Genomic DNA, 27,421 nt, shown 5'->3' on the forward strand with positions numbered 1-27,421 from the left:
TTTCCATCCTCCATTTAGACGTTTGACTTGAGAGATCTCGCGTGGAACCAGGCACTTCAGCCCACCGGGTCTGCACGGCCTAGTAATCACCCTGTTCACTAGCACTAGCCCACACGAGTGATTTGCAGAAGCCAATTAACTTACAAACCTGCACGTCTTTGGAATATGGCAGGAAACCGGAGCACCCGGAGAAAACCCATATAGTCACAGGGAGAACGTACAAACTCCGTACAGACAGCAACCGCAGTCAGGATCCAACCTCTGTCTCTGGTGCTGTAAGGCAGCAACCCTTCTGCTGCACCACCATGCCGCCCCATTTTATTTTTAGCTGCTCGCTGCAAGATGCAGTTTCACCTCAACCCTGGGGAAGATATATTTAAGGAGTGCCCTGGTTATGTCAAAGTTATGTAAAGGTTCTATTGCTGAAAAGTGTCCATGAACAGGGCGTTCATGGTGGCGCAGCAGTAGAGTTGCTGCCTGACAGCGAATTCAGCAGCGGATCGATCCTGACCACGGGTGCTGTCTGTACGCAGTTCTTCCCGTGACCTGCGCGAGTTTTCTCCGAGATCTTCGGTTTCCTACCACAAGCCAAAGACGTGCAGGTTTGTAAGATAATTGGATTTGGTAAATGTAAAACAAAGTCCCTCGTGGGTGTAGGATAGTGCTAATGTGCGGGGATCGCTGGTCGGCGTGGACCCGGTGGGCCGAAGGACCCGTTTCCGTGCTGTATCTCTAAAAAAACGGAAACTCTTGTTTTTCCCCAAAGTTTAGTTGATTTTTTTGATTCATTTAGAGATATAGAGATATACTTTTTTTACTCGTAGGTTTAGTCATGGTAGGTCGGCATGTTAGTCGTAGGTAATCAAAGGTAGTCGAAGGTAGCCATAGATAGTATTCATCATAGTCAAAGGAAGGTCGAAGGGACGTCGAAGGAGATCGAAGGAGGTCGTCTTCACTCTCCCCTATTCGGTGTCCAACTTTCCCGAAGTTAGTCGTAGCTAGTCGTAGCTAGTCGAAGCTGGTCTTAGACATAGTCGAAGGAGGTCGAAGGAGGTCTTCTACATAGTCGAAGGAGGTCTTCAACATGACATTATTTCAAACTCTTCTAAACCCGGCAATTAGGTCGCCCAAGTGGGACAGCCCCTTCACACTGTCACGATGTCTTTGCAACGTGGGAATAGCCAGTGTGGTAGTTCTGTTGTACACCCTATAAATTGTCCCAAGCGTGCAGGATAGATCTAGTGTACGGGTGATCACTGGTCAGCGTGGACTCGGTGTTTCCATGCTCTGTCTCTAAACTAAGCTAAAATGGTTCAAAGACACTCATTAGATGTGTAGTTCTGCAAAGTATTTAAAAAGCTATTATTTGTACAATAGTAAGGTCAGTAGAAGAAACAGAACAACCTTGATATACAGTAGGTACACAAAATTGCTGGGGAAACTCAGCGGGTGCAGCAGCATCTATGGAGCAAAGGAAATAGGCGACGTTTCGGGCCGAAACCCTTCTTCAGACTGATGGGGGGTGGGGAAAGAAAGGATATACAGTAGATTGACACAAAATGCTGGAGTAACTCAGCGGGTCAGACGGCAGGTGTGGGGACAAGGAATAGGTGACGTTTCGGGTCGAGACCCTTCTTCAGACTAAGAGTCAGGTGAGAGGGAAACCAGAGACATGAAAGGGTAAGGGGTGAAAATGACAGCAAAGAAGACGATGATAAGGAAATGTGGAATAGTTCATTGGTGGCTGGAGAAGGTGACAAGGAGGCATACAATTAGTAAAATTAATCGGAACTAATCTCTGGTTTCCCTCTCCCCCGGACTCTCAGTTTGAAGAAGGGACTTGGCCCGAAACGTCACCCATTCCTGCCTGACCCGCTGAGTTACTCCAACTTTTTGTGTCTATCTTCGGGTTGAACCAGCATCTGCAGTTCCTTCCTACACATCAATGAACACTACCTGCATGTCTAAAACAAAACTAAAACAAGAATCACTCCATCCAACTAATGGCCATCCATAGGGCCATGGAGTGATACATCGTGGAAACAGGCCCTTCGGCCCAACTTGCCCACACTGGCCAACATGTCCCAGCTACACTAGTCCCACCTTCCTGCGTTTGGCTCATATCCCTCCAAACCTGTCCTATCCATGTACCTGTCTAACTGCTTCTTAAATGTTGGGATAGTCCCAGCCTCAACTACCTCCTCTGGCAACTTGTTCCGTACATCCACCAACCTTTGTATGAACAAGTTAACCCCTCAGATTCCTATTCAATTTTTTCCCCTTCACCTTGAACCTTTTCCCTTCTGGTCCTCGATTCCCCTACTCTGGGCGACAGACTCTGTGCATCAACCCGATCTATTCCTTTTGTGAAACAACAAATTCAGTGCACAACAGATTCAGTTTGCTTTAACCAAAATCAGTTAGAAAGAGGTCCATTATTGTGAGGGTTTTACTGTCATGTAATGTTTACTGCAGCCCAGTTGTTAATAAATAATAGTTCGCTTTTCCGTAAATGACATCTTTAAAATTTGATGGGGGGGGGAGGGGGGGGGGACTTGCGTAAAGTTGGATTTTGTAACCAGGGTAGCCCCAGTATATTCTCTACAGGTGGGAAATGTTGTTAGGCTGTGTTGATTCGTTGAGTTTTTACTGCAAGTTTGCTCGTAGCAACGCTTCGCTGTTCTCACCTTAACTTTTGAAACCCAAATGTTCACTTTTAATCCACTGAAAATTTGTCATCCTTTCTTATCTTCCACTTTGCTGTGCTGCCCCCACACGAACTTTGACTCCAGACTGGCAGTTTGAGGGTAAGCTGGTGAATAGCCCAGATTTACAGTGACTTTTATATGTTCTTGCTCAGCTAATCTGTGCGCTTTACCCACTGTGCCTTTAAGTTAATCCGTTTGTTTAAGTGGCACGTCGTCCTTGTATTGAGTTAAAGTTCCATTGTGTATATAAAGACGAGGGAAAATATTAAATGCTCACACAATGTATGTCCCACATATTTTCATTTCTTTTTAAATATCTTGTGAGACCTGCATTTTTTTATTTTTTTTTTAAAGTGATGTTTCGGTCGGTGAATCTTGAGTGTTGAAGTGTTTAAGCTGATCCTTATTGTACGTCAGTGGGTTTGACATGTAATTTTTTTTTTGTTTTTTTTTTGTTGCCACAAACAGATTGCAAACTTGCAAGATCAGGTCCTCCTGCTACAATCGTCGCCATTGATGAAGAAAGCCGAAATGGTGAGTGGTGCGTTACATTTCTCGTGACGTCAGATCATTGGCAAGTTTGACTTTTGTCACGCGGCATCGTTAACTTTGAACGGACAGAACCCGAGTGTGCAAAGTAAAATGCACTTTGATGGGTTACATGCGTGGAGCACTGAGTCAATCCCAGGGCCGATAGTGAAAGCTAATGGTTTCAGCCCGCAAATGCCTCGTATGTTTGCATGACTTTCATCCCTCTACTTCAGTTTAATTTAGTTTGGAGATACAGCGCGGAAACAGGCCCTTCGGCCCACCGGGTTCGCGCCGACCAGCGATCCCCGCACATCAACACTATCCTACACACTAGGGACAATTTTTACATTTACCAGGCCGATTTACCTACAAACCTGTACGTCTTTGGAGTGTGGGAGGAAACCGAAGATCTCGGATAAAAGCCACGCATGTTATGGGGAGAACGTGCAAACTCCGTACAGACAGCACCCATAGTTGGGATCGAACCCGGGTCTCCGGCGCTGCAAGCACTGTAAGACAGCAACTCTACAACTGCGCCACTGTGGCCACCCTTTGCTACTGTTCTTGTGGAGTCTGAAGAAGGGTCTCCACCCGAAACGTCACCCATTCCATCTCTCCATAGATGCTGCCTCACCCGCTGAGTTACTCCAGCATTTTGTGTCTACCTTCGATTTTTTCCAGCTTTTGCAGTTCGTTCTCACACATTGAAATATGAGGACAGGCATGGGGATAGGAAGGGCTGAAAGGGCTATGGACCAAATGCATTCAAATGACATCAGCCCCCAACTTGGTCGACATGGACAGACTGTTTTGTTGTCTGACTCTGTAACATTAAATGCTTGAATAAGAATTTTAAATCACTGTTCGATTTTGCCCGAGTTGTTTTAGTCCTCTGGACACCACGATGACCTCCTGATATGCCGAAGATTCTTTGCTAAAAATCTCTGCTGCTGGTGATCCAATGAACTTTGCATTTCATTTCACACTGAGTGACTTAAATAAACACATTTCTTTCACAATTCAGAGATGGTGCAACGTTTGCTGCAGTTTAGTTTATTGTCGCGTGTCGAGGAAAGCTTTTGTTGCGTGCTGACCAGTCAGCGGAAAGACTGTCCATGATTACAATCGAGCCGTCCACAGTGTACAGATGCGTGATAAAGAGAATAACTTTTCCTGCAAGATAAAGTCCAGTAAAGACTGATTCAAGATAGTCCAAGGGTCTCCAAATGAGGTAGATGGTAGCTCAGGATCGCTCTCTAGTTGTTGGCAGGATGGTTCAGTTGCCTGATAACAGCTGGGAAGAAACTGTCCTTGAAAGAGAGATAGAGTCGTGTTAGTGTAAAAGAGTGATCAAAAAGAAAAACCCATTAAACAAAGAATTAGAGAAGAAAGTTAAGAAATAGGCCATAGAAAAAAAAAAAGAAAGAAAATGAAACAAAAGCTCTATTATAAATACCGTGCAAAAAGGGATATATCAACTTCATATTTTTCATCCCCCCTTACCAGAACCTGATACCATTTCTTTTTAAAAGTATTGTTGCACCTTATACTTGTAGTAAGTCGATAAATGCAGACCACATCTTGCCTGCAAGGAGGAGTCTCATATCTTCCAGGTGTAATGTTTCAAACATATTTGAGATCCACATATTTATTGTTGGAATAGGAGCGTTTTACCAGAATTTAAGTATAATCTGTCCTTGAATCTGAAGGTAGACAAAAAAGGCTGGAGAAACTCAGTGGGTGAGGCAGCAAGGAATAGACGACGTTTCGGGTCGAGACCCTTCTTCAGACTCTCGACCCAAAACGTCGCCTATTCCTTTGCTCCATAGATGCTGACTCACCCGCTGAGTTTCTCCAGCTTTTTTGTCTACCTTCGATTTTTCCTGCACTTGCAGTTCTTTCTAAAAGGCTTGTCCCACTTGTACGACCTAATTGCCGACCTCTGCCGAGTTTGCCCTTGACATACTCGCTGCATGGTCGCCACGAGGTCGTAGGAGGTCCTGGGAGGTCTTCGTTAACTCTTCCTCGTGCTCCTGAGTGGTCTCCGCGTACTCGTGGCGTCAAGTAGGTCGCGGCGTTTTTTCAACCTGCTAAAAAATGTCCACGAGTAAAATAAGGTCGGCATTGGTCGTCCAAGTGGGACAGAGGCTTTAAACATTGAATCTGAAGGTGTGCGTTTTCACAATTCTGTACCTCTTGCCTGATGGGAGAGGGGAGTAGACCGGGGTGAGACTCGTGCTTGATTGTGATGGTGGCCTTGCCAATGTTACTACACCCCACTATTTACAGTTGTCCAGCTTGTTTCTTCAGATGTTGTAATGTTTAAGTGAGAAAACTCACTCCTAATTTGTGCCCTCATTTTCAGACTCCTTTCTTTAAACCATAGTGTCCTCTTTCGATCTATACACCTGCAAATCCACACAGGGTGAACTGAATTCGGAAGGAAGAACCCCTATTTAAATATCACAGTAGATGATAATCAATTGAAGCAGTAACTCCATTTCTCTCTCCACGGATGCTGCTTGGCCAGCTGAGTATTCCTAGTGTTTTTTGTCCTATATCAGAGAGCAGTTATTCTCAGAGGTGTGAGCCGCACTCCCCAAACAGGACTATACGAAGAGAAGAAGAGAGCGGGAAACATTTGATTATATTGAACCTGCTGGAAGGGTCATTATGCGCGGCGCAGTGGCGCAGCGGCAGAGTTGCTGCCTTACGGCGCCAGAGACCCGGGTTCGATCCTGACTGCGGGTGCTGATTGCACGGAGTTTGTACGTTCTCCCCGTGACCAGCCCACCGCATGCAAGAGGCGCCATGTCTTTAGCGCCATTTCAAAGCCCACACTCCAGTTCTTACTCACGGGTGCCTGTTCTAGGCAAGTCCCAGGCTGTTGTGGGCCTGGTGCAGAAACATTTATTTCCTCAGAAGGTCGTGAAACTCAGAAAGGTAGTGAAACTCTGAAATTCTCTGTCACAGATGATGATGGAGGCCAGATCATTGGATATATTTGAGCAGGAGATTGATAAATATTTGAAGGATTGAGGGATCGAGAGCTACCGGGCACGGAAGAACAATTGAAACCAACATAGATGATCCGTGATAGACACAAAATGCCGGAGTAACTCAGGGGGTCAGGCATCATCTCTGGAGAAAAGGAATAGGTGACGTCTCGGGTCGAGACCTTTCTTCTTGTGCTGCGAGTCTGAGGAAGAGTCTCGACCCGAAACGTCACCTATTCCTTTTCCTATGCCGCCTACCCCGCTGAGTTACTCCGGCTTTTTGTGCCTTATCTTTGATCTAAACCAGCATCTGCAGTTCCTTCCGACACAGATGAGCCGTGATGATATTGGAGGGCAAGGCTAGCTTTTGTGCTTATTGATTTTTGGTGCGTCAGGTTTGATTGAGATTCAGTTCAAGTCATTATCTGTGGCAATGCAGAATTAATTATTCTCGGCTGCTGTTTGTTTTATGCTCACTGCACTTGCATATTAACATTTCTTATAATACACTGCGGACAATAATCACCATGTCCTGATCGTTTGAACAATGAAGTCCCTATATTATTCAATCTTTTGCTCAGCGCTTGTCCTTACTGATTTATACCATTGAATCATCATGCGGCAATAAAGTGATTGGCAGGAAATGCACTTCTTTTGAAGAACATCGGAGGATTAAGACATTACTGGAGCTTTTCAAGGAATCATAAGTAACTTGAGGACCTTGAGCACAACGCATCATTGGCAGGATTGCTGCCATTGCAGCGCCAGAGACCTGGGTTCGATCCTGACTATGGGTGCTTGTCTGTGCAGAGTTTGTATGTTCTCCTCGTGACCTTGTGGGTTTTCTCCGGGCTCTCCGGTTTCCTCCCACACTCCAAAGACATACGGGTTTGTAGGTTAATTTACATTGTAAATTGTCCCTAATGTGTGAGGGATGCAGTTAACATTGGAGGGAACGCTGGTCAGCACGGACTCGGTGGGCCGAAGGGCCTGTTTCCGTGCCGTGTCTCTAAACTAAATTAAACTGGAAGACGTTGTGGTTTGCTGAGGATTCTAACATCTGCAGTTCCTTTTAACTTGAGAACCGGTTACTACATGACGAAAAGAATCAGAACAGCCTTGAAATTCAGCTGAAAAGAAACACTTCACATCCTTTTCCATCTGTAATTCGGTCACAGTGGTTTGTTCTTATTTGAACAATTGACAATATATTGCGAGCTGTTGCGGAATTGCATTCAAAGAGTAAAACAGTATTTTGGAAGGTAGTTGGCCCAAGGCGTGCTATTGTGTGGGTCATTTTTTTAATCAAAAATATTTATTCAAATATTAAAATAGTATTGACAATACAATAAAACAAAACACCACCATAATACAAGACGAACAAATATGCTAAGCAACTGCTAAACAATTATATTGCAATCCTTGTCAAGGATACATTCAACCCCCCTCGGTGCCCAGCGGTCCCGGAACTCCCTCAGGGTGTCCGTAGACAGGGCGTATTCCCTTTCCATCCGCACCCGGGCACGGACGTATCCCCGGAAAAGGGGCAGGCAGCCGGCTCAGGTAGAGCACTCCAACGTCTGGTGCCTTGACTCACGGATGGCCAGCTTGGCCAGGCCCAGGAGCAACCTAACCAGGACATCTTCAGCCCTACCCTCTCCCCTACGCACAGGGTGTCCAAAGATGAGGATGGTGGGTGAAAAATGCAGCCAGAAGGCAAGGAGCAGCCCCTTTAGGTATTGAAACAGTGGCTGCAGCCTCACGCACACCATGTACACGTGGTACACAGACTCTTCCAGCCCGCAACAGTGGCAGGCGGCTGGCGAGTCTGTGAATCGCGAGAGAAACAGGTTGCAGGGAACACCTCGATGCAGTACCCTCCACCCCAGGTCCCCAATGTAGGGGGGGAGAATCCCTGCGTAGAGGGATCCCCACTGGGGGCCCTCCATGCAGATACATGATGATAGGAATAACGTGAATGACATTTAGTGCAAGAGACCTAAAACTAGTAAAGTCCGATCAGAAGTAGTCCGAGGGTTCTCCACTGAGCTAGATAGTTCTGAACCGCTCTCTGGTTGTTGGGAGGTGGTTCACTTGCCTGATAACCCGCGGGTCCCTGCTGGGTGACCGCTTTTCGAGGCTTCCGCAATGGCGACTTCTCCCGCCCGAGTTGCGGGGTTGAGGATGACCTGGAGCGGGGCCTTACATCGCCCGGCGCGGTTTTAAATGGCCGGGGGACTTGTTAGAGCACGCCGGGGGCTCCAACACCAAGACCCGGAGCGCGGCCTTACATCACCCGGCGTGGCTTTATAATTGCCGCGGGACTTATTTACCATCGCCCGCCGGGGGCTTTGACTCTGACATCGGGAGGAGAACGAGGAGAGCAGGGGAGAGATAAGACTTTGCCTTCCATCACAGCGAGGGGGAGATTCACTGTGATGGATGTTCGTGTAAATTGTGTTGTGTCTTGGTTCTTCGTCTTGTTTGTATGACTGCAGAAACCAAATTTCGTTTGAATCTCTGGGTTCAAATGACAACAAATAAATTGTATTGTATTGTATTGTATTGTATTGTATTGTATTGTAACAGCTGGGAAGAAACTGACCCTGAATCTGGAGGTGCCCGATGGGAGAGTTAATGTACTTACTGCAAGATGCACATTGTGTGAAATTTACTTGACTTAGCTAATTTACAATTCCTTCTAGCAATATTTTCCTTTGGCAGATCTGCATCACATAACTGATACTTTGTACTTTTGCTTCCTCCCACCCTCCAAAGACTTTGCAGGTTAATTGGCTTGGTGGTTATAAGAGTAAATTGTCTCTAGTGTGTTTGGGTTGTGTTAATGTGCGGGGTATCGCTGTCCGGCGCAGACTCGGTGGGACGAAGGGCCTGTCTCCTCGCTGTATGGGATGTCAGGACTTTCATATGAAGAAAGACTGGATAGACTCGGCTTGTACACGCTAGAATTTAGAAGATTGAGGGGGGATCTTATAGAAACTTACAAAATTCTTAAGCGGTTGGACAGGCTTAAGAGTTCCAGAGATTCACCACTCTCTGTGTGAAATTTCAACGATGATGTATGTAGCAGTTTCCTGCCTCTATCAGAACAAAATAACCAGTGGATTTGAGTCATACAGCGTGGAAACAGGCACTTCGGCCCAACTTGCCCACACCGTCCAACATGTCCCATCCACTCTAGTCCCACCTGCCTGTGTTTCACCCATGTCCCTCTAAACCTGTCCTATCCATGTACCTGGCTAACTGTTTCTTAAACATTGCGAAAGTACCTGCTTCAACTCTCTCCTTTGGCAGCTTCTTCCATACACCCACCACCTCTTGTGCGAAAACGTTACTCCTCAGGCTCCTGTTAAATCTCCCCCCCTCACCTTGAACCTATGTCCTCTGATTCTAAATTCCCCAACTCTGAGCAAGAGACTCTGTGCAATTCAAACCTGCATTTGATGAAGTGATGTTTCCTCTAAACTCTGCCATGTTTTATAAGGCTCCTCAGCAATGAATATTGTAACCTTCACTCTGTAAAACTCCTGGTAGCTCTGGCATTATTTAATCCTGGCTGTGATGCTGAAGATGAACTGTTTAGCATCTGCGTGTGACAGTGCTTCGCTGAAACCCACAACCTTGTGATTTTTTAATGGCCATTTAGTGATTATATTTTCTCACTTTTTATTGCATCGGTGATGTATGGAAGAAAATGCACCATTGAATGTTTTATTAAACATTTATGAATTATGTAATGGGCGCTTTATGCTTTGAGATTCTATTTACATTCCCAAGGAAAACACGGGAGTTTATGCACACGTTTAATGCACAGCCACGCGCCTTCATCGTAAATGAATGTTGGCTTCAGGTTTTTTGTTTTATGTGGAGCAGATAGTTGCCTTTACTGTAACTTTTACTCGTGTTTTTATAAGAGCAAATAAAAACTAGAGGCATGGAAGAAAGAAGACAAAAGGCTTCAACGTCACCTGTGTGTGTGTGCGTGTGTGTGTGTCTCTTATGGGCCTGTCCCACTTGCGCGACTTTTTCGCCGACTGCCGGAACCCGTCATAGGTCGTGGCAGGTCGCCGAAGATGTTCTACATGTTAAAAATTCAGAGACGACCAGAAAGACGCTACGACTATTTGGGTGACTGAGGAGACTACTCTAGGGGAGAATAAGTGTTCGGCACAGACTAGAAGGGCCGAGATGGCCTGTTTCCGTGCTGTAATTGTTATATGGCTATATGGTTACTCATGACCATACAGGTGACATCCCAGCGACATGTCGAACATTTTCGGCGACCTGCAAAGACCTATGACGGGTGCCGGCAGTTGCCGAAAACTTCGCGGAAGTGGGACAGGCCCATTATCAAGAGAGTCAAGAGTCGTTTATTGTCATATTGTCCCAGATAGAACATTGAAATTCTTACTTCTGATAGACCAACATTGTCTATATCTCTCGTTTTCCTCTCCCCTGACTCTCAGTCTGAAGAAGGGTCTCGACCTGAAACATCACACATTCTTTCTTAGTCCTTGCGCCAGAGGGGGCTACCGTACACCCCCCACCCCCAATCCTACTTCTCGGGTGTCATTTTGTTCATTGGTATCTCTTCTGTCGGAAAAATAATGTTCCCAAGAAAAAAAATCATTTGCACTATGTATTTTTAACCCTTATTTCAATATTTGTCAAAATTGTGTTTTTTCACACTTTGCCCTCTTTCTTGGGGCCTGTGAATTTGGTACTTGCAATCGAGTCTGTTTCTTAGTAAAGATACATAAAAAATCCACTAAATTAGGACCCTATCATCTTCAACTATGAAAATCACCAAAATCTGCCAGAGGTTTCACGAATTTGTTACACTTGTTGCATCAGTTTGATTGGCTTGACTTTGCTGATTCCTTTGAAGGCACTTGTTGAGTCACAACCTGAGAATGCATGCAGTCCAAGTAATGCTGAGCAGTATTCTGAGGAGGACTGCTTTGCAAAATGGGTGACATCTATTAGCCTTTGCCTGTTGCCTCACCCTGTGTCAAAGAACACTGTGGTGCAGGGCCAGATTAAGACCCATAGAGGCCCTAAGCACTTAAAAGATTGTGGTGCCCCCATATATATGTAATTCAAAATATAAACAATAATAAACCATAAAATATTTTTTTATTTTTCAAAATGAAACAAAACTAACAGTAAGATGGAAAATAATGTTTATTTCTGTATACTTCCACTTTATTTATATTTGAAAAGTTTTCTCCTACTTTTTTTAATTGCAAAGTCTTTGATTAGATCCTCAATATTAATCTTACGTAACACATCTGCTAAGCACCAAGCCCTAAGCACGTGCTTATTTTGCTTAATGGTTAATCCAGCCCTGCTGTGGTGTCTTGAATGCTGTTTACATAGTGAAGCAATATGAAAAAGATATCGCTGTCTGGGCTTTTGACTTGTACGTGGTCATATTCGTGCTCTTTGCCATAGTTGCAGTATAGGATGACTCACCCAAGTCTGTTTCTCCTTGGTTTGACTTCAGCGATTGAATCTCAGACTGCAGTGTCTCTTTCCCATTCCGAGAAGTAAGAAGTGTGGCCTCTCCTTCCTTAATGAAGATCACCTTCCGTCCATGTAGCCTCTTTGCCATGTCATGTTCACTCCACACATCGAGAATTCAATGAGCTGTTTCTTGTTCACATCATTGGTCAAGAACTGCTTCCAGTCTCTTGTTTTTTTGGCCTTTCCTCCTTGGATTATTCTCTTCTCCGCACACACCCACACCGTGTCTGTTCACTTGCCTTCACTGAATCTGGTTTGTACTGAAGACTACATCATTAGATGACAATGCATTGAAGATTTTGATGCCAATCTCTTTGAAGTTTGCAGGACTCTCTTTGAGATAGTAGAATGCAGCATTGCCATCTTCCACTATCAATGTCTTGTTACTGGCAGGAGGCTGTGAGGAGTTGTCTACATCTTTCAATAGGTAGTGTAGGCCCTTGGATTTATCAGTCTTTGCAAATAAGTTGTCTGATGTACCAATGGAGTAGGGTACAGGGGTCAGAGAATACTTCATAATCTCCCATTAGATTGAGTTGACTGCCAGAACTTTGTGCTTTGACCATCAGTTGTAAAGCAATATCTACTTGTTGCTTGTATTATATAACCTTTCATTCAGGTGTTTTCAGCTTCACTCTTTTCTTTGTTTCTGCCATGGTTTTGAGCTTCAGATTCTTGATGGGTTTGGAGAATGCTGTCTTTTTCTCGTCGCTCTCTGATGAACTTCTCTTTCTGTTCTTTCCCTGTGGTAAGTACCTTTATGACATCTTTCTCAACTTCAGCCAGAACGCATGCATCAGAAGGGAATACATACAACCCAGTCTTGTCATTTACATCAAAAGGATTCAAGAAGCTCTTTACAGCATCAATGGCTTTCTTTACACATGCCTCACTTTTCCTTATCTCAGCTGGTTGTTGATCTCTGTGTTTGCTTCCGCGATTGGTAGCAGAAGTCACGTCTGCGAGGCTGAGAGTTGCAGAGAGAAAGTGTGCCCTTTCTGTTAAAGGTCGAACCCATCTCTGATAAGCACTGTGATTCTCCAAGATGCCAGAGAGCCCAACACCACTGCCACCACCTTGAGATTCTGCTTTCCCAGTTGACATAGGATGATGGAAGTTCAGCCAGCATTGCTTCACTTTATATGTAGGTTTAATTGGCTACGGTAAAATTGTAACATTGTTCCTGGTGTACGTGGGATAGCGCTAGGAACTGCAGATGCTAGTTTACACCGAAGGTAGACACAAAAAGCTGGAGTAACTCAAGGTGTCAGGCAGTATCTCTGGAGAAAAGGAATGGGTGACGTTTTGGGTCAAGACCCCTCTTCAGACTTTACTTTTACTTTAGACATACACCGGGTCCGCGCCAACCAGCAATCACCCCGTACACCAGCGCTATCCCACGTACACCAGGAACAATGTTACAATTTTACCGTAGCCAATTAAACCTACAAACCTGTACATCTTTGGAGTGTGGGAGGAAACCTGAGCACTGGAATAAACCCACTTGGTCACAGGGAGACCCTGCGAACTCCATACAGAGAGTGCCCATAGTCACTATATGAACCCGGGTCTCTGGCGCTGTAAAGGGCCTGTCCCACTTAGGCTATTTTTAGGTGTCATAGTCGTAGCAGGTTGCCGAAAAAACAGCGACTGGACCCTCCTTCGACAAAAAATTTGAAATAGAATCATTACTGTAACAACAAAAAAAGAACAAAGTCAGCACTGGCACCAACCTACGTCACCTGGCGACAACCTACGTTAACCTGGCGACAACTACGACAGCTCCTACGTCAGGAGAAGTCAAGCTACTCTGATCGGTGTCAAACCCACTGTCGCCAACTGTCTTCGAAAATGTTTTCACCATGTTAAAAATCCAGCGGCGGCCAGAAAGACGCTCTGACTCTTTGGGCGACTGTGGAGACTACTCACGACCATACAGGCGACACCTATGGGGACAATGTGACGACTGACGGCAGCCTAGTCACCTGTAGTCGCTTAAAAAATATCCTAAGTGGGACAGGCCCTTTAAGGCAGCAACTCTACCGCTGTGTCAACGTGCTGCATCTGTGAAGAGAGTGCAGAGGAAATGCTTATAGCTTATTTATAGTTATAGCTCGATCATGATTACAGCCTGATATTATTTAAAATATGCTTGAATATTAACGATGTCTGATCAATCATATTTATGTGCCGATGAATGAATACGTGAAGGTAATTTAATTAGTCTTAATTCCATAGTGGTCCTTGTGTTGCTGTGGGGCTATTTATTAACTAGTTTTAACAGGCAGCTGTTGACCACTGAGAAATGATACAGCAAGGTATATTAATATAGCACAGATAATGTATCTGTTCATTAATTGTCCATAGCTGTCAGGGACAATTTACCGTCATCAGAGTGCAGTTAATCTTTTATCATGTCGTGCCAGCCTTCGTTTGATGCCATTTTATTATTGTTTCTTTTACAGCACATATTCAATCTGCATTTTCTTGCTCGTTGTCTTGCATTGATTCTTTCTTACTGAATTGAATTGAATTGAGCCTTACTGTAGACTTTAGCCTGACCCACTGAGTTACTACAGCACGTTTGTTTCAGTTTGAGAGCTACAGTGTGGAAACAGGCCCTTCGGCCCACCGAGTACACACTGATCAGTGATCACCCCAAACACTAATACATTAGGGACAATTTAAACAAGGCAATGAACCCACAAACCTGTACGTCTTTAGAGTGTGGGAGGAAACTGGATCCACCCGGAGAAAAATCATGGGCATCACAGGGAGAATGTACAAACAGCACCCGTATACAGACAGCACCCGTAGTCAGGATCGAACCCAGGTCTCTGCCGCTGTAAGGCAGCAGCTCTACCGCTGTTTAAGAAGGAACTGCAGATGCTGGAAAATCGAAGGTAGACAAAAATGCTGGAGAAACTCAGCGGGTGAGGCAGCATCTATGGAGCGAAGGAAATAGGCAACGTTTCGGGTCGAAACATTGCCTATTTCCTTCGCTCCATAGACGCTGCCTCACCCGCTGAGTTTCTCCAGCTCTACCGCTGCGCCACCGTGACGCCCTTGCATGGCCTGGAGATAGTAATGTCATATCTGTGCGCAGTTCGGTTCATTTAAAAGAGAAAAAAGTTTAATTGTAAATCAAGGACTTCATGCAAGTTTGTTGTCCAAGTCTTCTGCTCGTAGGTCAAGCTTACACATAATAGATTCAGGACATGACCAGTGCACCAGTAATGTTTACAACCCTCTTTTGTAATTTTCAAGCCTACATGCATAATCCATGCTGTTTACAAGCCACTCTTGCAGAAGTAAGCCTTCAAAGCACCTGCGATGTTTGTTTGCTTCTCCATCCAGAAGTCAGGAACTTTTTTTTCCAGGATGGAACTGTAAAATATTAAACAACATAGGTTTAAGATGCGTGGGGGAGACTTATGTGGAGATGCATGAGGCAGATTTTTATACAGGGAGTAGTGGATGTCCGACACACTGCCAGGGAAGGCAGTAGAAGAATAGAAAGGTGGTGGAAAGATGGTAGAATGGCAAGTCTTGAGAGGCATTTGGATACATAGGGAATAGAGGGATATAGGCCATATTAATTAGTTCCCATCGTGGTGAGTGTATTCAAGGTGGGTGGAGGGTCTGGTCCCGCGCTGTAATATTTTCTATGTTCTAGTTTAGTTTTGTTTAGTTTAGAGATACAGCACGGAAACAGACCCTTCGGCCCACCGGGTCCGCGCTGACCAGCGATCCCCGCATATTAATACTATCCCACCCACATGTTATATGAAAGAAGATTGATTGAACTGGTTGACCTTCCATGATTGAGCAACACCAAATGTATTATAATAAAGGAATATATGTTGGATTTTTTTCCAAATTATGGTATGAATATCATTCCGACTTATGGTATGAAATTATGGTATGGTACTTCAACTTCAATAATTCGTGCTGCTCGACACAATAAACTAAATTGTTGTGTGTGCAACTTGCATTAATGAAGATGAGGGTCATTTTGAGCAGATTCATCTTTCAGAAAGATTTGGCCCAACTTGCCCACGCCGACCAACAAGCCCCATCTACACTAGTCCTACCTGCCTGTGTTTTGCCCAAATCCGTCTAAACCTATCCAAATATTTTTTAAATGTTGTGATAGCACCTGCCTCAGAGTAAACTCTGAGGATTGACACAAAAAGCTGGAGTAACTCAGCGGGTCAGGCAGCATCTCTGGAGAAAAAGAACAGGTGACATTTCGGGTCGAGACGGTTCTTCAGACTGAGAGTCAATGTCGGAGGGGAACTAGAGATATGAAAAGTTCAGGACAATTCAGAGCCTGCACCCATAACCAAGTAAAGGTGGAGCCCACAATGGTCCATTGTTGGCTGTGGAAGAGGTGATAACGAAGGGATGTACAGATACGAACAGTAGAACCGACAGGATGACGAGGTGGGAGAGGGAGGGATGAGAGGGAATGCATGGGTCACTTGAAACCAACTTTCATACCATTGGGTTGTAAGCTGCCTAAATGAAATATGAGGTACTGTTCCTCCACCTTGCGTGTGGCCTCACTTTTGATAGTGGAGGAGGCCCACGACAGAAAGTGGGAATGGGGAGGTGAGTTTAAATGCTTGACAACCTACCTGCTGTGGCAGTCATCGTTTCAGATTACACCCAACACCAAGGTGTGGACAATTCTATCTCTGCTCAGCATCCCCTTTGGAAAATTGTATTTATTTGCTACTAGTTTTCGATCAAGGTTTCAAAGAAGGTTTCAAAAGGGTTTTCCCTGCTTCTTGCCCAAGGTTTCATGCGGTTCCCGGAGGTTTTTGTCAGTCTCCCTACCTGCTTCCACTACCTGCAACCTCCGGCAACCACCTGCAACCTCCGGGAACCGCACGGAAACCTTGGGTGGGGCACAAAGTCTCCAGAGGTTTCCGTTCAGCTTTCCTAAGTGAGACAGGGGCATAAAGGGCAAAGGTTCTACTGATCACATTCGTGTACGGGACGTCACGGTGGCGCAGCGGTAGAGTTGCTGCCTTACAGCGATACAGCGCCAGAGACCCAGCTTCGATCCCGACTATGGGTGCACCACTGTACGAAGTTAGTACTTTCTTCCCCCCGTGAACTGCGTGGGTTTTCTCTGAGATCTTCGGTCTCCTCCCATGCTCCAAAGACGTACAGGTTTGTCTGTTCATTGGCTTTGTATTAATGTAAATTGTCCCTAGTGTGTGTAGGATAGTTCATGTGTGGGTGAATCGCTGGTCGGCATGGACTCGGTGGGCCGAAGGGCCTGTTTCCGCGCAGCATCTCTAAAACTTTAAAAAGAAAAACGAAAAAGTCCAGAGCATAGAGCAAGGTTTGCACGCCAGAGTGGCATAAACCAGGTCCTTGAAGCGAGGGCCCAATTAATAACTTTTGAAATGCTTTCCTGATCACACAGGGTCAAAATACTGCTTGGGGGAAACGCGTGGCCATGTTATTTTGGTAAACGCAGCGCTCAAATTCATTAATTCAATGCATTACATTTTCTGGTTACTCCTCTGACAATCCAATTTATGTTAAGAACAAAACAATGCACAGGAAACCCTTTAGAAATAGCTGGACCTGCAGCAGTCCTTTCAGAAACATTCCAGTGAAGTCTTCAAGAAGATGAATAATTTATGTGACGGTGGTAATGATCGCTTCACTTTGCAAGGGAATTAAATTGGCTTGTTCACAATCCAACCTCCCCCGAAGCCACCTACTGAAGATTTGGCTCTCTCTCTCTCACTCAAAGTCCCTTTAACTTCCTATGTTTCTCTTTGTGGATTGAATGGTCATAATGGATAGGAGTAGAATTAGGCCATTCGGCCCATCAAGTCTACTCCACCATTCAATGATCTATCATAGACAAAAATGCTGGAGAAACTCAGCAGGTGAGGCAGCATCTATGGAGCGAAGGAAATAGGCAACGTTTTGGGTCGAAATCCTTCTTCAGACTGATCTATCTATCTCTCCCTCACAAACCTTCTTCTGCCTTCTCCCCATAACCCCTGACACCGGTACTAATCAATAATATAGCATTCTCTGCCTTAGAAATATCCATTGATTTGGCCTCCACAGCCTTCACTACCTTCTGACTAAAGAAATTCCTCCTCATCTCCTTCCGAAATGTACGTCCTTTAATTCTGAGGCTGTGACCTCTCGTCTTAAACTCCCCCACTAGTGGAAACATCCTCTGCACATCCACTCTACCCCATTCTCCTGCCTTCTCGCCATAACCTCTGACACCCGTACTAATCAGGAATGAGGAATGAGGAATGAGTTCAAAATTGGGAAGAAAATTCATGGAAGGATTGTAGGCTGCTTGCCACTGAACGGTAAAGAATATTCTGTGATCTTAGAAAAATCCATAAACTGCCTCACTAACTCCTCTGGTGAACAAATCCCAGTGTGTTCCTTCTTTGATTACATTAGTGTACACTTCACAGCAGCCAGCATATGCACCAGATTGATCTGAAGAACTACTGAGCTCCTCGGACAGTTTTCAATGATACAATATGATCCCATTTTGTGAGGCTCTAACCAGAATGATGTGTTGGAATACAAGCTATCGTGTACGTGCTAAGAATGCACCATTGAGGAACAAAGGCCTTGCCCTGCACTGATCTCGTGCAATTGACATTCTCCCACTTGTCTATTAGGGTGGCACGGTGGCGCAGCGGTAGAGTAGCCTCCTTACAGCACTTGCAGCACCGCAGACACGGGGGTTCGATCCCGACCACTGGTGCTTGTCTGAACGTTCTCCCCGAGATCTTCGGTTTCCTCCCACACTCCAATGACGTATAGATTTGTAGGTAAATTGGCTTGGTATAAATGTAAATTGTCCCTAGTGTGTGTAGGATAGTTTTAATGTGCGGGGATAGTTGGTCGGTGCTGACTCGATGGGCCGAGGGGCCTGTTTCCGCATTGTGTCTAAACTAAACTAAATTTATTCGGAACTGCACAGGGAGCCAGTGGAGAGAGGTCAGAATCGGGGTGATGTGGTCCCTTTTTCGGGTGCTGCGGCTTTTTGGACCAGTAGCAGGCGGGACAGGGAAGATTGGCTGATGCCAGTGTAAAGGGAGTTGCAGTAGTCGATGCGGGAGGAGATAAATGTGTGGATGATCTTTTCCAGGTCACCAAACTGGAGGAATTGTTTTATTTTAGCTATCGTCCGAAGCTGGAAGAAGCTAGCTTTTACCACGGCATTGACTTGTTTGTCAAAATTCAACGCTGATTCAAATATCACGGCAAGGTTTTTGACGTGAGGTTTGAGCAATGGGGTAAGGCTTCCAAGGCTGCCTGCTATCGTTTTGATTGAGTCCGAGGGGCCGAGAAGGATGACCACAGACTTACTCTCGTTTAGTTGGAGGAATTTCTGGGCCATCCAACACCTTATATCATCGAGGCAGCGGATAAGGTTAAGTAGATTTGATCGGTTGTTGGGCTTCAGGGGGAGATAGAGCTGTGTATCGTCTGCATAGCAGTGGAAGGAAATGACGTCCCTTTGAATAACGGCCTAACGGGAGCATATACAGGGAGAAGAGAATGGGGCTAAGGATGGAACCTTGTGGAACCCCCCAGCAGAGATTAGCTGGGGAGGAGAAAGAGTTGCCTATGTTAGTAGAGAAACTCCTGCCTTTGAGGCAGGAGATGAACCAGCTCAGGGCAGTGCCATCAACACCAACCCCGTATCGGAGACGGTCACTTAGGATGGTGTGGTCGACAGTGTCAAATGCTGCGCTGAGGTCGAGAAGGAGCAGGATTGCACAGTTGCCGGAGAAGTAGGTTCCTGGGGTCATTCTCGTAAACCTCGGAACCCTTTCCAATGCCAGCACATCCCTCCTCAGATTTGGGGCCCAAAACTCCTCACAATATTCCAAATGCGGCCTGACCAGTGCCTGAAAGAGCCGCAGCATCACATCCCTGTTCTTGTATATTAGCCCCCTCGAAATAAATGCGAGCATTGCACTCACCTTCCTTAAATTCGACTTGCAAATTATCTTGTTTAAGAAGGAACTGCAGATCCTTGAATGGAGTCAAGGGGGGAGGTAAAGCGACAAGTGTAGAATTTCCTGTGGTTGCAAGGGAAAGTGCCCGGAGAGGAGGTGGCACGGGTGGGAAGGGACGAATTGACCAGGGAGTTACAGAGGGAGTGGTCTCTGCGGAAAGCAGACAGGGGAGGAGATGGGAAGATGTGGCAAGTGGTGGGGTCACGTTGGAGGAGGCGAAAGTGACAGACGATTATTTGTTATACGTGACGGCTGGTAGGGTGGAAGGTGAGGACAAGGGGGACTCTGCCCTTGTTACGAATGGGGGGAGTGGGAGTAGAGTCATGGGGTATAGAAGAGACCCTGGTGAGAGCCTCATCTAGAAGGGGGGAATTCCCGTTCCCTGAAGAATGTCCTCATCTACGATGCCCTGGTGTGGAATACCTCAACTTGGATGCAGATGCGGCGTAGACGGAGGAATTGGTAGGGGATGGAGTCCTTACAGGAAGCAGGGTGGGAAGAAGTGTAGTCCAGAGAGTCAGTTCGTCCCTTCCCACCCGTACCACTCCCTCTCCGGGCACTTTCCCTTGCAACCGCAGGAAATGCTACACTTGTCACTTTACCTCCCCCCTTGACTCCATTCAAGGACGCAAGCAATCTTTCCAGGTGCGGCAGAGGTTCACCTGCACCTCCTCCAACCTCATCTATTGCATCCGCTGCTCTAGATGTCAGCTGCTCTACATCGGTGAGACCAAGCGCAGGCTTGGCGATCGCTTCGCCCAACACCTCCGCTCGGTTCGCAATAACCAACCTGACCTCCCGGTGGCTCAGCACTTCAACTCCCCCTCCCATTCCGAATCCGACCTTTCTGTCCTGGGCCTCCTCCAGGGCCAGAGTGAGGACCACCATAAATTGGAGGAGCAGCACCTCATATTTCGCCTGGGTAGTTTACACCCCAGCGGTATGAACATTGACTTCTCTAATTTTAGGTAGTCCTTACTTTCTCCTCCCCTTCTCAGCTCTCCCTCAGCCCACTGGCTCCACCTCTTCCTTTCATCTTCCCGCCCCTCCCCCCCACCCTCACATCAGTCTGAAGAAGGGTTTTGGCCCGAAACGTTGCCTATTTCCTTCGCTTCATAGATGCTGCCTCACCCGCTGAGTTTCTCCAGCATTTATGTCTACCTTGCAAGTTAACTTGTTGGGAATCCTGCACCAGCACTCCCGAGTCCCTTTGCGCCTCCCATTTCTCAATTCTCTCCACATTGAGAAAATAGTCTACTCCTTTATCCTACGACCAAAATGCATGACTCCACACTTTGCTACTATCAGAGGAAGGACGGCGGAAGTGGTGAGATAGAGCTGGGGACCGACAGTGCAGTGTTTTAGTGCAACAGACCTTTCCTGTTTAATTTCAGCTGCAGATTTTCAATCAGGATTTGACTTGCTTCGTCGCTGTGATAGCTATCATCTGAAGATTTGAGAGATAAGCGGAGCAAGTGACAGCTGAAAGTAATTGTCAAAAAAGGTTATCTGTTGATGAGTATTGCAGGCCGCCAATGCGTATTCCACTGTGTTGGTGAAGGAGGATGGGTTTGGTGTAAAGGTCTGATGATTTTGTATTAGTTTAGAGATACAGCGCTGAAACAGGCCCCTTCGGTCTGCTGAGTCTGCGCAGACCTGCGACCCCCCGCACACTGGCACTATGCTACACACACGAAGGACAATTTACAGTTATACCAAGCCAATTAGCCTACTAACTTGTACTTCTTTGGAGTGTCGGAGGTAACCGGAGTTCCCAGAGAATACTCAGGATCGAACCTGGGTCTCTGGCGTTGTAAGGCAGCAACTATACTGCTGCGCCACCGTGCCATCTCAATTGATGTAGCCTCAGGGTCTGTATGTACCGACTTCATTGGGAGATCATGTGCAGGAGGGAACTGCAGATGCTGGTTTACACCGAAGATAGACACAAAATGCTGGAGTGACTCAGTGGGTCGGGCAGCATCTCTGGAGAGAAGGAATGGGTGACTTTTCAGGTTGAAGCCCTTCTTGAGACTGAGAGTCAGGGGAGAGGGAATCGAGAGGTAAGAAAGATTCAGAACAAATCAGAGCCGGCACCGATGACCAAGGAAAGGTGGAGCTCACAACGGGTCAATTGTTGGCTGTGGAAGAGGAGATAACGAAGGGACATATGGATGAGAACAGTGGATCTTCCATTGCCTCCATCTACACCTCACGCTGCCTCGGCAAGACACTGATCAAGGACAAGTCTCACCCTGCTCACTCCTTCTTTTCCCCTCTCCCATCAGGTAGGAGGTGCAAGAGTGTGAAAATCCACACCTCCAGACTGAAGAACGCAATTCATCATCTGTCTGTTCCCTCCATAGATGCTGACTGACCCTCTGAGTTCCTCTAACACTTTCTTTTTTGCTCGAACCTATTTCTTATGCTGTTATCTCAACACGTTCAATTGAATGCACTATCCCTAGTTCTTCCACCTATTCACTCCATTTACTTTGGCGAATTTTGTTGTCCTTTCTTTTTGTCATTAATGAAGGAAATCATGACCCATTATAGCAATTTCCTTCCAGCATCATAGGCCAATGTATTCAACAAAGTTCTGCATTTAAGAATTTCAAAGAATTTGAAACTGTTTAAAAAAAGTGTTCCTCGTGTGTAGGATAGTGTTAGTGTACAGGGCGTGTAAGAAAGAAATGCAGATGCTGGTTTAAATCGAAGATAGACACAAAATGTTGGAGTAACTCAGCGGGTGAGGCAGCACCTCTGGAGAGAAGGAATGGGCGACGTTTCGCGTCGAGACTCTTCGTCAGACGTTTCAGGTCAAAACCTGAAACGTCGCCCATTCCTTCTCTCCATAGGTGCTGCCTCATCCACTGAGGCACTCCAGCATTTTGTGTCTACTTTAGTGTACAGGGTGGTCACTGGTTGGCCAGACTCAGTTGCCCAAAGAGCCTGCTACCGTGCTGTGTCTTTAAAGCCTAAAGCGGTCTAAAATAATGATAATTGTAATTTTAGCAATTGAAGCCAATTGTTGTTTATACTGCTGCTACTTGAAACATAGTAGAGCTGGTCCCCGGCACTGCTGTGTTTGCTTATGGCAATCATGGGCTTCATAAAAAAATAAACATCAAAGTTAATTTTAATTACATATTTATTCTTTACTTGAATAAGTTTATGAGCATAATTTTGTGATGTGTCATCTGTTTCAAATCACAAAAGGAGCCTGGTCGATAGATTATCTTAATCTTCCCTGCAGATATATCGGCTGAACAAAGTTTAGTTTAGTTTAGAGATACAGTGTGGAAACAGGCCCTTCGGCCCTTTGAGTCCGTGCTGATCTGCGATGCCCGCACACTAACACTACCCTGCACGCACGAGGGACAATTTACATTTATACCAAGGCAATTAACCTGCAAACCTGCACGTCTTTGGAGTGTGGGAGGAAAGCGAAGATCTCGGAGAAAACCCACGCAGGTCACGGGGAGAAGGTACAAACTCCGTACGGGCAGCACCCGTGGTCGGGGTCGAACCCGGGTCTCTGGCGCTGCAAACGCTGTAAGACAGCAACTCTACCGCTGCACCACTGCACCACATTATCACACGGTCTTGATGCAAAGCTCAATTATCAACTAGATTCACGCCTGAGCTGTGAAATGTGATCAGCACAGTGGCGCAGCGGTAGAGTTGCTTCCTTACAGAGCCAGATACCTTGATTCGATCCTGACTATGTGTGCTGTCTGTACATTCTACCTGTGACCACGTGGGCTTTCTCCGGGTGCTCCGGTTTACTCCAAAAGACGTGCGGGTTTGTAGGTTAATAGGCCTTGGTACAATGTCCAAATTAGCCCCTCGTGTGTGTGGGTTAATGTACGGGCTGACGGCCGGTTGGCTCAGACTCGGTGGGTGGAAGGGCCTGTTTCCGCGCTGTATCTCTAAAGCCTCAAGCAGTGGCTGGAGAACCTCTTTCCAGGCTGATTGACAGTGAATAATGGAACAGCAAGGCCAGTGATGTAAGTGATAAGCCTGGATAGAGTGGATGTGGGGAGGATGTTTCCACTCGTGGGAGAGTCTAGGACCAGAGGTCGTAGGCTCAGAATTAAAGGATGTTCCTTTACAACGGAGACGAGGAGGAATTTCTTTAGTCAGAAGGTGGTGAATCTGTGGAACTCATTGCCATAGAAGGCTGTGGAGGCCAAGTCTGGATATTTTTAAGGCAGAGATAGATAGCTTTGTGTTTAGTACGGGTGTCAGAGGTTACAGGGAGAAGGCAGGAGAATGGGGTTGGGCGGGAGAGATATATCAGCCATGATTGCAGGCATTGGGTAGATATTTCAGTGAAACAAACTTCTTGATGAAAGCTCAATTGTCCATTAGATTCACACCACCAGTCACTTCAATACTCCAGTGGTACCTGATGTGCCATCGTGTCACTTCTTACAGCAGTGAAATGCTTGATGCTTCATTAAGTAAATTTGTCACAGGTAGCAGGTGTATGGGACGAGCTGCCGGAGAAGGTAGTTGAGGCAGCGGCGTTGTAATAGCATTTTGACACCAGCGATCACACTATCCTACACACACTAGGAACTACTTTACGGAAGCCAATTAACCTACAAATCTCTACGTCTTTGGAGAGTGGGAGGAAGCCGGAGATCCTGGAGAAAACCCACGTGGGTCACGGGGAGAACATACAAACTCCATACAGACCGCACCCGCGGTCAGGATCGAACCTGGGTCGCTGGTGATGCTACTCTACCGTTGCACCACTGTGCCGCCTTATTGGCGAGTTTGTGTTGCTTTCCACTCATGTTCAGTGGTTTCAATTTAATGAACTTTGTGGAGTCCCAGCTCCTTCTTGCATGCCTTGTTGTCAATATTCTCTTTCATCATTTTCACCGTTCACCTCACCGCCCCCCTGAAGATAGACACAAAAAGCTGGAGTGACTTAATGGGACAGGCAGCATCTCTGGAGAGAAGGAATGGGTGACGTTTCAGGTCGGGACCCGTCTTCAGAAGTTGTACGCCCTCCCCACGACCACGTGGGTTTTCCCCGGGTGCTCCGGCGTTGATTGTGGATGATCAGCCATGATCACATTGAATGGCGCTGCTGGCTCGAATGGCCTACTCCTGCACCTATTGTCTATTGTTTCCCCCCACGCTCCAAAGGCGTGCAGGTTCATCGATCGAAATGGCCTCTGTAAATTGTGAATCGTCCCTCGTGTGTGCAGCACAACGCTAGTGTACGGGGTGGTCGCTGGTCGGCGCGGACTCGGTGGGCCGAAGGACCCGCTTTCGCTCTGTATCTCTGAAGTAAAGTAATTGAGGTTTAATGCCTGAGCTTCAGACCGAAGGAGAAGTGAGAGCAGCAAACAGGACAGCTGCTGAGCAAGCGTGTGGAAGGAATCGGTGGCCCATTGGAAAGTCATACTTCACAATTCCTGTTTCTCAGGACTGCAATGAATAAAATTAATCAGGGCTGATGAAGCTGCTGAGCCTCGCGACATCAATACACACCAGCTAGAACGTAAAACCTTTTCCATGTCGGCTCATATGCATGTACATATATTTATTGAATGCTACTAAGCTCGACAGCATAGTCGTCTATCTTTACATCATTTTCTCAGCTAGCGAGGAATTAATTAGACCTGGTGCAGCTGAAATACAAGAGACTTTAACCAACCATTAAACCCAATTAATCTCCAGGAAAAAATTATACCAGGGCCTTGTACTGAAACATTAATTTAAATAATTGCTTTGATTAAACGTACAAAAATTGGACAACTGTAACAAGGCCACTGAAAGCGACGAGCATGTTCCTTGCACGATTACTTTTCCTCTCTTGACACGCCACTTAAATCATGTGGCCACTGCACTGATTACTTGGCTTTGCAAATAAACCATGGAGAAGATTGTTACTGACGCGTAAAACTCCCGGGGATTAAAACGCGTGGAAAAGACGCAAATTGCTGAAGTGTCTTGGCGGGCCGGGCAGCATCTCCGGAGGAAGTGGACAGGTGATGATTCGGGTCGGGACCCTTCGTCAGACTAGGGGGAAGGAAGGGGAAGAAAATCCGAAGGAGAGAAAGCGGCAGGAGAGAAATCACGACCGGCAACAGATCTGGATCTGGATCTGGATATAGTACGCTGAAAAACTCTAGGTAGAGCATCACTCAGCACTTCAAGTTGGACAATTTTTTATACAGGGCAATTTTTTTCCCATTTTATCAAGTCAATTAACCTACAATCATAGCCATAATAACATAGAATTGTAAATAAAAACAATTCTATTTTATTATTAATCACATACCTTCTATTTCTTTGGGATTTTTTTTAGAAGATCTAACCCAAACCATCAACAAGCCTCCAGTTCATAGGATTGTCCAGCAGGCCTGCTCGGTAAAGCATACTTTTTTTAGTTCCGTTTAGTTTAGAGATACAGCACGAAAACAGGCCCACCAGCCCACCGTGTCTGCGCCGACCAGCGATCCCCGCACACTAACACTTAAGCTACACACACTAGGGACAATTTACATTTATACCAAGCCAATTAACCTACAAACTTATACGTCTTTGGAGTGTGGGAGGAATCCGAAGATCTCGGAGAAAACCCACGCAGGTCACGGGGAGAACGTACAAACTCCAAACAGACAAGCACCCCTAGTCGGGATTGAACCCGGGTCTCTGGCGCTGCATTTTGCTGTAAGGCAGCAACTCCACCGCTGCGCCACCGTGACTGCCCGGTGATTACCTCATGGCGAGGGAGGTGGGAGGTTCCCTGATAGGCAGATTTTTGGACAAAGGCTGGAGATAGAAACAGGTGTGAGCCCAAGAGAGATCCATAGTTGTGAAGCTAGTTGATCAAATGTTGGTGGCTGAGGGGCAGAGGTACAGGTGCTGTAACAGCATTTAAAAGATGTCTTCAAGAGAAGTTTTCAAGAGAGTTAGATTTAGCTCTTTGGGCTAACGGAATCAAGGGATATGGGGAGAAAGCAGGAATGGGGTACTGATTTTTGTGCGGGGATCGCAGGTCGGTGCGGACTCGGTGGGCTGAAGGGCCTGTTTCTGCGCAGTATCTCTAAACTAAACTAAATTCACGACTTTGTCCTATGCTCTAAACCAAAATAAACTAAACTAAAATAAGCTGAATTTATTTAATGTGATCATTTGCCACATCCTTATTCTAATAACATGATTTTCTTCATTCCATGATGACATGGTAGAATTTCAGAAGTCTTTATATAATGTTGTGTAGATAAGACCCGTCAGGAATGTCACGCGATTGTTCCCAGCTTAAATATTAATTATTGACAAGCAAAGTGAAAGCAATTTATATTGTTTTGTTTTACCAGTCTAATTAAAGGCGGCCACATCGAGTGGATCCTTTTAAATAGACCTCAGATTGCCATCGGGCAAAAATAAATGTCTGTGTCTGAGCTGAGCACTTGTTTATAAATTACTAATTGAATATCCGTTTAAATGAAACAAGCTAAATATCGTCTGAAGGTACCGATAAACATTCGCATGCTGACCTTTCTGTCCTGGGCCTCCTCCATTTGCCTGAGTGTGGCCGCGCGTTAACTGGAGGTGGCACGGTTTGCGCAGCGGTAGA

General features: G+C 45.9%; 1 protein-coding gene across 1 annotated transcript in view; it reads left to right on the top strand.

Annotated features, from left to right (window-relative positions):
• Positions 1-2,746: 2,746 nt before the first annotated feature.
• pcdh15 (protocadherin related 15) overlaps positions 2,747-27,421 on the top strand; it is a gene marked incomplete at its 5' end in the record, with an annotated part of 501,491 nt that continues 476,816 nt past the window's right edge. Inside the window, 2 exons of the mRNA XM_033034471.1 lie at positions 2,747-2,807; positions 3,177-3,242. Coding sequence (XP_032890362.1) covers positions 2,747-2,807; positions 3,177-3,242 — 127 coding nt within the window. The remainder of the gene's footprint in view (positions 2,808-3,176; positions 3,243-27,421) is intronic.

The sequence above is a fragment of the Amblyraja radiata genome, chromosome 15 (genome assembly GCF_010909765.2).
Source record: "Amblyraja radiata isolate CabotCenter1 chromosome 15, sAmbRad1.1.pri, whole genome shotgun sequence".
NCBI lineage: Eukaryota > Metazoa > Chordata > Chondrichthyes > Rajiformes > Rajidae > Amblyraja > Amblyraja radiata.